The 11,365-nt window shown below is 52.7% G+C and overlaps 1 protein-coding gene and 1 non-coding gene across 2 annotated transcripts; one reads left to right on the top strand and one right to left on the bottom strand.

Annotated features, from left to right (window-relative positions):
- Positions 1-750: 750 nt before the first annotated feature.
- Positions 751-8,800, bottom strand: Glrx5 (glutaredoxin 5). The gene is made up of 2 exons (XM_021179267.3): positions 8,461-8,800; positions 751-1,332 (listed from the first exon to the last, which is right to left on the bottom strand). Exons 1-2 carry the CDS (start codon positions 8,741-8,743, stop codon positions 1,157-1,159), a joined length of 459 nt encoding a protein of 152 aa, XP_021034926.1. The 5' UTR covers positions 8,744-8,800; the 3' UTR covers positions 751-1,156.
- Positions 8,801-10,145: 1,345 nt separating this feature from the next.
- Positions 10,146-10,420, top strand: LOC115032835 (small Cajal body-specific RNA 13). Its single transcript, XR_003838495.1, has one exon.
- Positions 10,421-11,365: the final 945 nt, after the last annotated feature.

Genomic DNA, 11,365 nt, shown 5'->3' with positions numbered 1-11,365 from the left:
GCGGCCTTTCTCCTGCCTCTGTGACTTCTAGGCTTTAGGAGACTGAATGTGGCTTCCTGCACAGGCAGACACACTGGAAGAGAAGTGTCCCACGGGTGAGGGTGGTAATCGGGTCCTCCACACCCGTCTCTGGATCGATGAGCCCTGGAGAAGTCCCACCAAGACACTGGACTGGAAGACAGACATAGTTCCAGCGATTTCCTCTGAGAACCCAGTTCATGAGAAAGAAAAACGTGTCAGAGGCCAGCTCATGCCTTCTCCCATCTCGAGGGGACATCCCTCCTGCACAGCATCACCACCTGGCTCAAGGACACACTGTACAAGCTCTCCCTAGTATCTGAAAGGAACTTCAGAGCAGCCGAATGGTGAATGGGAATTACTGTTAATTTCTCAAAAGCAGAGGACGCAGGCAGGCCCTGGCGCTGTACCTCAGCTGATAAAGCGCTTGCCTGTCGTGACCAATGCCCTGGAGCCTGTTCTCAGTGCTATGGTGGCAGATAGCTGACATCTCGGCACTGCAAGGTGGAGGGAGGCAAGAGGATCAAGCCTACCTTTGGCTACTTGATGAGCCAATGCCGGCCTGGGCTGCACTGAAAGCCAGAGGGAGGGACAGGGAGGAGAGAGGGGCGGCGTGAGAAGCAGAGGGTGGCAGAGAGCTGGGGGAAGGATGGAAGAAAACACAAAGAAAGGCGGCTAGTTCTCCACGTCCTACCGATCTGTTCTTGCTGAATTTAATGACTCACACACACGTCTGTGTTGGCAATTTATTTTTAAAAAACAACTCTAGCCACCACATTTTCTCCTCTGTCCATCATTTCCCTTTTACAGGAAGTTACAAAAACATCAGGGGGCTTTACCATCTCTACAACCCAAACAAGAATCAGAAGTGACTCCCAAAGCCGGCCGGCAGAGAATAAAGACAACGTAAGAACAGATCAGGGTTATAGCAATACAGGATCGCGACACTGATTTACAGTGCAGTGGTTGTACGTTCACCAGAGGATATTCTGAGCCAGAGACTAAAGTGAAAGCACCCGCCCGCTTGCTGCCAGGAGGCCCAGCGCAAGCATCACAGCAACAGGGCACCACCACGCAGTAAGGCTTTTCTGGCCCCCAGGATGGAGAGGGCGCTCTGCTCGGCGAGGACCCGGGGCCCTCACTTGGAGTCTTGGTCCTTCTCATCTACCAGGGCAGAGCGGATACCCAGCTTTTTCAGTTCTTCCACTAGGTCCCCATTCTGATGCATCTGCAGAAGGATGTCACAGCCCCCCACAAACTCGCCGTTGAGGTACACTTGCGGGATGGTTGGCCAGTTGGAGTAGTCTTTAATACCTGTGGAGAGATGGAAGATGGGTCACTGAAATGATCAGAAGCAAGGGAGCCTTCCACCACAAATGCCACATCCAGCACTCCTGGCAGAATTCCAGGCCCCCTCCCCCGCTCCTGGTCAGCGATGACTTAGCAGGAACCCAGGCTTCTCTTTCAACCTTTGGCCTCATGAGAGTCAGGTAAGGCTCTTGGTAAAACAGACACATCAGCCGGGGGACTCACCCCGGGGAATGGGACTGTGTAACCAAGGCACGTGAGCCAGGCAAAGCTGTAATTAACCACACAGGTCACGTTTGCAGGGGAGAAACGTCACAGCTCCATTTCTAAATGTACTCTGAAATCCACCCTGGACTCACTGGCTGCCCGGGTGACCCCTCTGCCTTCTTCCTGCGGCTCTGAGTGGTGAGGGCCACCACCGAGCACCACTCAAGACGCTGAAAGCATTCTCTACCCTTGAGGGTTACTGAGGAGAGGCACAAAGAACTCCGGCCTATGGAACAAGACTCCTAACCCCAGGTCTCAGCTCCCTGGATGGGCTCTGCAGAGCCTGATAAGGATGGAAATATGTAGCCTGTGGTGAGTAGTATAGTATTAGATGCTTCCGTGTGTGTGTGTGTGTGTGTGTGTGTGTGTGTGTGTGTGTGTGTATACAGCCCAACAGTGTGAGTGCAGGTCAGGTCAGTTCAGTTCAGTTCAGCTCAGCGACAAACAAATTAACAATGGCATAAGTACTATAGACGGGTGTTTTTACAAGGCAAAAAGGAGCGCACAAATTATACACCAAGTGAGTAGGTGCTTCCAGAAACACACAGCAGCACTCAAATCTGAAACCCAGGCACACAGTGGGCTTTTTATGCAAACTAAAGCACGAGGCTTGCTCTTACTACCATATCATTCGATGTTTGATTTCAATATGTCACAAGGGTCTCAAGAGACAGTATGCTTTCCTTCTAGAGTTCCTGTCTTTCTCTACAAAACACCGAGTTGCTGTAAATGACAGAGTTGGAGGGACGGGTTACAGCTCTTATCTTGCTTCTCCAGACAGTGAACACTGAGAGTCACAGGCTGGGTGTGGTGACCCACCCTTGTAAAGCCAGCGCCCAGCTAAGGCAGGCCTGGACCTCACAGAGAGGCCCTCTGAAGATGCCGAGAGGCTATAGTAGAGGGCAAATCCTGCCGGGAATCACGGCATCCAGGACCGGGTGCACTGAACTCCACCACACTGCTGTGGGGTGCACACAACTGTGAGCAACTACCCGGTGTGTAGGGGGTGCAGCTTTGGTTTCTGTTTGCACCTTAAACTTGACCCTGCAATATAAACAGCCTATGGGACAGCCACAGATCTTTATAGCAGAGGCAGGCGTGGACACTCCCCGGGTCTCCTGAACTGGAGACTACATGTGAGTCCCTGAGGTCTCTGTGTCTCCCAACCCTGCCTTCCTTACTGAATGCATTTACTCAGGGCCCACAGCTTTGAAACCTATCAAACTGAAAATACACTCGCTGCCTGAGGTCTGCCCCAAACCTCACTGAGCTCTAAATCTAAACAGTGCCATTGTTTTACACTGAATTGTTTTCCATCCAAGGGCAACAGGGTTTGCTTGGGCTCAAGTGCCCTCACACACAGTCCATCTTGGCAGGAAGTCATGGTGGACGAAGCAGTAAAGGCAGGACACATGGTAGCACTCACTTCACCCAAGCCCGGGGCTGGCCGGTCCCACACGTGAGGCTCTGCCACCAAGGCCTGTGACTGGGGTCCTGTACCAGAACGCCTGTCAGCTGGCTGCCAACAGGTGGCTCTCAGACACTGCCACAGTTCCACCCTGCCCACTGTCTTGTCTCATGGCTGACATTTAAAGAGCTCTGCCTCAAGGACGCATGGCAGCTTCCTGGCAGTCCTGGGTGCCACGGGTTGACAGGTCACTGGGATTACTTTTGTTGCTGTTACTGTTGCTTGCTGGGAGCTTTTATTTTGTTTTTGTTTTAGCCCAGGTTCGTCCGGAACCTCAGCTGTCGCTCAAGCTAGCCTCAAACTTGCAGAGTTACTCCTGCCTTAATCTCCAGTGCTGGCCGGAACTGCAGGCGAGAGGTGTGTTAGAGCCGACTCTTCCTAGGGGGTAGAGTTCTTTCTTACTAGAACTCCGCACCTTACACACTGTAATGAGCCATGGGGATGGCTCCACATGGCTCATTTACTTCCCACTTAGTGTTCACAACTGCACTACTTGGCGGCAGTCAGGTAGGAACTCTTGAAAATTAGGGAGTCTAGACAGTAATCAAACTCAAGGCCAAATGTTGCATGGGAGCCACCCTAAATCGAGCTAGGAAGCTGGGACTCAGTTCACAGATCGACATCAAAAACAAAGAACAATAAGAAGAAAAGAAAAGAAAAGAAAAGAAAAGAAAAGACAAAAATCCAAGCTAACAATCCTTCCAGTCAGGGAGTCAGGAGAGATATGGCTGTGCTCCCAAGGTTGGAGCCCTGCAAGCATGAAGTCCTTCGTTTGAGCCCCCAGAGCCCATGACACAGAGATGGGCACAGCAGCACATGCCTGTAACCTTAGCTCTGGGGGCAGAGCTAGGAGAGTCCCTGGGGTTTGCTGGCCGGCCAGGCTGGCTCCAGGTTCGGTAAGGAAACTGGGTAGAGCGACTGAGGAAGACACTTAGCATAGACCTCTGGTGCTCACACCCTCAGGCACTTTTGCCTATGCACCTCTGGTGCTCACACACACAAGCACACACACCCATGCCTGTGCCCCTCCCCAAAATTACAGTTTATCAAGAAAAAAGAAAAAAGAGAAAGGAAACATGTATCAAAATTGCCTGCCCTGTCCACTTCCAAAAGGTGCTGTCTACAGTGAGACACTTAAACACATCACACTGCCGTGGTTTTCCTGGTCCCCAGATGACGTTCACAGCAGAATTTCGGTGTGGAGTAGTTCCCAGAGTCACATAGCAGGCTCTGTGATCCTGGCCTAGGTGTGTCACATGCTAGGGTTTTCCCCCATCTTCCAGTCAGGGGATCTCAGCATGGAAACAGAGCCTCAGGAAAGGACAGCAAAGATCGGAAACAGCAGACAAGGCTTGGGCACACAGAGCAGCGGAGTGGGCTCACTGGCATCTGGATGCAGCCTCAGAGAGGTGACAAAAGCCCCCGCTCTCAGTTTCCTTGGCTCCAAAGTCCATGCTGCCTCATGGGTTTACTGAGAAGATCAAATGGTCTGTAACTGCTGAGATGACTTACTTCCTATAGAAGTGCCAGGCTCAGCGGGGTATGGATTATAGATGTATGTGCTCCCACCCTGTCAGGGGCCTTCTGTCCCGTTTGTCACAGAAGTACTTTTCTGAGCAACACAGGAAACAGCAAGCATGAGAAGAACGCAGGAATGGTACATGCAGGGTATTCCCCACGGTGCAGAGCTCTGGGCTATAGCACTCCATACTCCCTCTGTAAGTATTTTCCATAAATAATCCTACTTAACCAATACATACGCCCGATGATGTAATTACCCCTGTTTCACGGATCACGTTAGGGTACCGAGAGGGTAAATAAGTTACCCACAGGCACAGAGTTAGCATGTGGGGGATCTAGAGAGCATCTCAGTTTCTAAAGTCTAAAGTCAGCCTCTGAACCCATGACCCTCAGCATAGCTTGTCCCACCGACAGCTACCTGCTCACTGCACACGCATGTACAGTCTACGGGACGGACCCACACCTCTGATGTCAGTATACACAGACAGTATTTACTGGGCCACTGGTACTCCCTGACACTTACTTTTGACCAAACGTGTCTCTGGTATCTAGCCACCTCAACCACACCAAGATCTAGTTTGTCTAAGCACAGTGTATTTTTACCCTGGACCGCTGAACCATTTGCTGATCCAGCCTCCTAACAGACCAGGATCCCATCTTGTCATTCTCCCCCACCACAAGCCACGTTGTCACAGACACCTTACATGTGTATCTTATGCGGGATCCTCTAGACCTGGTGGGGAGGGCAAAGGCTTTGGGCTAAACCTCTCCCTGCCTTTGTGAATAAAGTTTTATTGAATTCAGCTTGCTCGCTCACTGATTATACAACATCCAAGTCTACTTTCAGCCTCCAACAACAGAGAAACAGAAGCAATGGTGACCCAGGAGCCCACAGTCCACCTGGCCCTTCACAGAGGAAGCTGTCTCCACCTGGGAGAAGGGAAACAGCTCTGTGCATCTCCAACCCTGATTGTTACAATTCCAAAGTGCTGGCGCCAGATGCCCACAGCACATGGCTGGGCCCACAGGAGCGCACCAGAGTAGTAAGTACCTAATTATTTCCTCGGATGTTCCGACACTGCTTCATCAACTCTTACAGGCTGTGGCGAAAGGACTGGGAGAAGGAGCTGAAGAAAACAGAGTTCACAGGTGAGGCACAGCAGGGTTCAAAGAAGGGCTTTAATATACTTGAGAGCCAGATGGAAAAGCCTGGGACACAAAAAACAACCACCAGCAGGGAGATCACCGTGTCCAAAGTGACAGCTAGGCCAGCTACTCTGACCTTGTTACATAACACAACACACACATACACACACACATACACAAACACACACACAGCAATGCCACATAGGCTTCTGCATTGAAAGTTTACAAGTTGTAAGGACAAGAAAACATGGGGTAACGGTTATGCACTCAAAAACGTTCAGCCCCCTACCTACCCTGGCAAACACTGCTCCTGTTCTAAAGAACACGTAGAGGTGGGCATGGGACTATCATCAGAGAGAGCGGTCACAGAGAAGTCTGTGCCGTGACTGTGAATAACACCAGCCTCGCCTTAGCATAGTAACCAGTCACAGAAATCCTGCCCTGCTCACGTAGCACTGTCAGCAGCACAGGCTACTGTGCAAGCCAGGCCCCGGCCTCCGAGGTGCTATGTGCAGACAGGTAGGATCTCACAATGTCAGCAGCCACAGGATCGATTGCCCAGGGAACCACGAAGCAGCATTGTGCCCTGGGTTCCCCAAGAGCCCGGTGGCTGTGGCCAATGTGTAGCCCCAGGTGATAAAAGTGAGGACCGGAAGGCTTCTCAGCTCGCTTCCCAGCATCACCTGGATCCTGGGTGAGAACCAGAGCCCTTTGAAAACTCTGGCATGAGGGAAAAGGACAAGGACGGACCGCTGTCACAGCAGTGGGACAGGTTAAGAGGGCCCCTCCTTGCCTGCCAAAGTGAGCATGAGCTGCCTGCCTGCCTGTCTGCCTGCCCTTTGGCAAACTTAGATGTAGACAAAGTCCTCTTGAAAGGCTTAACCTGGCTAGCAAAGGACAACAACAACAACAAAATCAAGAGTTTCCTTCTGTCGTTTGAGCACCTAATGATGAGAGATGGATGACAGAACAGGTCCTGCTATTCTTACTCATGCTGGTTGTACCCACTCTATCTAACCTCCAGTTACACTCACAGGGGAGCGGACAGTCTAAGCCAAAGATCCTCAGGCCCCATGTTAAGCAAGATAGCCACAATGCAGCTGTCTGCTAAGAGCCACGCTAGCAGGGCAACACGCTACTACCACAGGTGTCCCAGCTCAGAGGCCGCAGAGTAGCCGCTTATCTTTCCCTGCAAGGAGCCACCTCCAACCCAAAGCATAGCATGCCCCGAGCCAGATAACCCCAGAGCCTCACAAGCAGCCAAATGTTAGCTGAGGAGGAAAACGCACAGAGCACAATGCCTGGCTTGCCATCATTCCTGGTAGCACTCATTAACTCGCCTCCCTTTCTCTGCTTTACCGCCCATCAATACTATCACAGGAAACAAGTGTGGGGTTAGCCACTTAACAACATGGAGGAAAGTGCTTTGGAAGCCATCAGATTCAATAATAAAGTTGCTGCCACTTGGTGGGTGCCCTCTGTGCCAGAGAGAATGACATTATTATATACAATAGAGAAGGGGATGGGGGGATTCCCACAATGCAGTGCAATCTGGCTTTGAACTGGTGGTCCCCCTGCCTCCGCCTGAAGAGAGCTGGGGTTATGGAAGTGAGTTACTATACCCAGCTGTAATTTTTATTTTCTCTCGTTTCCTCGTGGACTCTGCCAAGTTCAATGTCATAATCTTCATTATACGGAGAAGGCAGTATAATGAAGTAGTATTACAGTAGGTGGTGCTGCAGACCCACCACAGGTGAGTCCAAGCCAAACCTGCTCTCCACCGCCCCAGCCTCGTCAAGCAGAATGACCATACGACGAACAACTATAATCAGTAACTGCAAATGTTGCATACTCCATCCTAACACAGACAAGTCTCCTCTCAGCACAGTGACCAACCCAGAGCACTAAATCAGTAAGATGGGGGGACTACTTGAATACAGGGTTCCCCAGACTCCACTGAAGGAGGAGCAGGGTGCGGGGAGAGGGCAGCTTTCCCATTACCCGGCCCACCTTGACCGATTCTTGCCAAGAATCAGAACCAAATCCCTGGCCTTTCTCTTCCTCGCTCACAGCAAGCACAAGACGGAGAGAAAGGCGCCTGCCTGGTACTGTGTATAAAGGATTCCAACTAGACGTCAGGACGCAGTCGCTTTGCCTTGGGACCAGTGAAACGCTGTTCTGCTCTCTGCCCTTTGGGCCCAACCTGGCCGCAGTCTGCTAGTCTGGTCGGGGGTCTGAAGTCTTCTTAGTGGCTTCCTCTTCCCGCTGAACCTCTAACCAAAGTTGTGTCTTTCCCAACGTGAGTCCCGCTAGACTATGGTGAAACCTTCTCTCCAGCAAGAAGACAGTCCCTGACCCTCGGGGCCTTAAACATTATTAGTCAGCCTCTGACCTCGTTAGGCACACACAGGCAAGCCTGAAACCTCTTCCCTACATACGTAGTAGCATCAGTCCCTCACCTAGCAAGTACGCCGCTGGCTTCCAAGCCCTCAAATTGTCCCCAAGGGTATTCGCAGTGAGTCCCCCTCTCAGCCAGCCACTCCCCAGTCGACCTGCTCAGAGGGGATCATGATGCCGACTACCCGCTCTTCTATGCAGCCAGAAACATCTCGCCCCGAGGTGGGCCGAGGCGAACCCTCCGCGCATGTGGCTACACAACCAGAGAGGGCCCTTGCTCCTCGGGATCTGCTCAAGTTCACCGCGCCCTCGCCGTCGGATCCCAGGGGCCTGACCTTGCCTCAGCTCCGGGTCGTCCAGCACGTTGTAGGCCGCATAGTCCCGGACACCGTGCAGCCGCAGGATCTGCACCACGGCGTTGCTGAAGCCGCACTGGGGCTGCTCGGGCGTCCCCTTGAGGAACACCACCACCTTGTCCTTCTTCACCAGCGCGTCCAGCTGCTCCGCCTGGCCGCCCGAGCTCGCCGCCCGCACGCCGGCTCCGGGCAGGCCACCGCCACCAGCGCTGCGCCCCCAGCGCAGCAGAGTCGCCGCCGCCCGGCTCAGGGACGCGCTCATGCCCGCTCGCTGTCCACGGCCTCTGCGGCCACTCCAGGGCTTACAGTGCCCGTGGTGTCCGGCCGGCCCACCGGAGGCTCTCATTGGACAAGCTCTGGGATGTGTCTCGTGATTGGACAATACTGGCTCAATTTCGCCAATCACATTGCTTACACCGTAGGGTGGGCCTTCCCTGGGAGCCGCGTCCTACAGGCTTACTAGTGAGCGAGGACGACCGCGTTGCATGTTGATTGGATAAATTGGACGTTCGTCAGTGAAGGGCATGAAGAGGCGTGACTAGAGGAAGCCGGCTTTCCTCGTGCGGGCGTTCAAGGCCTGGCCGGATACGCCAGGATGATAGGGCAGGCGCGAGGCGGGGCTTCTGCCGCCCGCGGCACGCCGGGAAGGAGTCACGTCCAGACGCAGCTTCCGGTTCCGTTTGCGGTGGCTGATTGCTACGGTAACTCGGCCGGTAGTCCTGCCGTGGCGTGCACCAGAGAGGAGGTGGCCCTCCACGCCTCACCGGCTGAGGCCAGCCGCGAACCTAGCGTGTCCTGGCCTGCCCGGGGCTCCAGCCTCGGACCCGCCATGCACGTGGACAGCCAAGCCGTGTCCTGCTGCCTCTCGTGGGATTCTTCCTCCAGAATGAGGGTTTTTTTTTTTTTTTTTTTAGCATGAAACTATAAGTATTGTATATGTGTGATCTGCGTGCATGCATCTGCCACGGCGCGTGAGTAGAAGTCAGAAGACGACTTTTATAAAGGGTCCGGGGATGGAACTCTGGCTTGCAGGGTAAGTCCCTTGGCACGCTGAGCCCTCTCCCTGGCCTCTAGAATGATGCTCTTCTCGTAGAAACGTGTAAAGTGCTCTAGCCGTGGGACGGCTGGCTTTGGGGTCTCGGTGACCCTTCTGCCCACATAACCCCTTGTTACTGGGGTCGGGAAGGTTTATTGAAAGAACAAGGGAATTGGTGGGTTGCCGGGCCCTGTGGCCGTTGTCTGCAATGTGCCTTGCCTCTTAAGAGGCTGAGGCAGGAGGATCTGTTGAACTCTAAAGAGTTCTAAATAAGCCCGAGCCAGCCCGGGCCGTACAGCAGGACCCTTTTAAGAGGGAAAACAGAAGGTATGAGGATGTAGCTCAGTAGGAAGTCGCTTTCCTAGTGTAAGCGACGTCCAGCCCAGCACATGCACACAGACAGTAATAAAAGAGAGTAGTCTCTTAGTGAATTCCGGTGTAGATGATGATGGCCCCAGGGTAGAGTGCTTGCTTGCACATCTGCTGGGGATGGTGCAGAAGAGTGAGCAGGCGTGTCGTTTTTTTACACGGACTTCCCCCTAGAACAGAGCCCCGGGTGTGGTCAGTTATCACACCGGTAGTACGCAGATCCAGATCCTGGCCAGCAGGCCTCCGCAGCCCACTATCTAATCTGCAGTCTTGGCCCTGCGCTGGGTTGGCAGTACCCTAGAGCACACCAGACTTGCAGAGAAAGCAGACTCCAGAGGAAGCTGAGGCATGCCTGCTCGAGAGGCAGCAGGCCCATGTGCAATTTTCCTCTGATAGGGCCTGGGTACTGTTGCCACGGTGATAATGGCTGTGCCGTGTCATTGTCGATCCACCAACAGTCAGAGAAGCTTGGCAGTCAAGATATTGTTTAGCAGACGGAGCGGTTTCTGTTGGACACTAAGTACTGCCACAAAACCTCGAGCGACTAAGCGTGTTGCTGGAGGTGGCCTGTTTGCACCCGCCGGGGAGTAAATGTAAAAAAATCACAGAGTTCACACTCGTGAGCCATGGGGTGTGCTAAGCCGTGGCTAAGACAGATGGGAACCAACCGCCTGGCGGATTCCTTGTCATTGTATTGATTCCTGTTTTTTTCTGATGGCAAGCCCCAAACTAAAATCTTGTTGTTTCGCAGATCCTCTGATTCCAGGTACCATACAAAGATGTTTACAAGAAATGCAGAGGTAAAACAGCTGCTTCGAAAGCCAAGCTTTTGTGTCCTTAACGGCAGAGCGTCAGTTAAGTCGCCCCAGCACCTGGAAGCTTTTATTCATGTTTACACTGCTGTGAGTAGTTATAAATAAACCAATAAATAAATGCTGGCAGTTTGCTTCTGGGAAGCCGTGTGTGTCTCATCTACTCTCAGCCGTCCAATTGGCTTTGGTGCTCACTGGGTGAAGGGAAAAACTTTGCAGACTGCTCTGGGGACCTGGAAGCAGAGCAGTGGTGACAAACAGCACGTTGCTAACTATTAGTGGTAACAAAACTCCTGGCAAAAAAAAAAAAAGCAACTTAAGGGAGTAAGGGTTTACCTTGTCTCCCAGCTGGAAGATGCAGGCATCATGGCAGGGGACACATGCTGGCAGGAGCTTGAGGTGGCTGGTTGCATGGCATCCAGCAGAGAGCCTGCCTCCAGGTCCCCATCCTGCATGGGTCAGCGGCTCCTCCTCCCTACTTTAACCTTTCTGGAAGCATCCTCATAGACAGACACATCCTCAAGAGTTTCTGTGGGGACTGTGAATCCCATCGAGGTGACAGTGGAGACGGAGCTTTCACACTGACTTTATGTATAGTTCGTTGGCCTAGGAAAGAGCTTTCTCTTTAAGTCATCAGATAACTAGTACAGCTGTCATGTAGTAACAT

Source organism: Mus caroli, unplaced genomic scaffold (genome assembly GCF_978045245.1).
Source record: "Mus caroli unplaced genomic scaffold, Mus_caroli_1 scaffold_14, whole genome shotgun sequence".
NCBI lineage: Eukaryota > Metazoa > Chordata > Mammalia > Rodentia > Muridae > Mus > Mus caroli.
The sequence above is the reverse complement of the archived record's forward strand: the minus strand, read 5'-3'. Positions and strand labels throughout refer to the sequence as shown.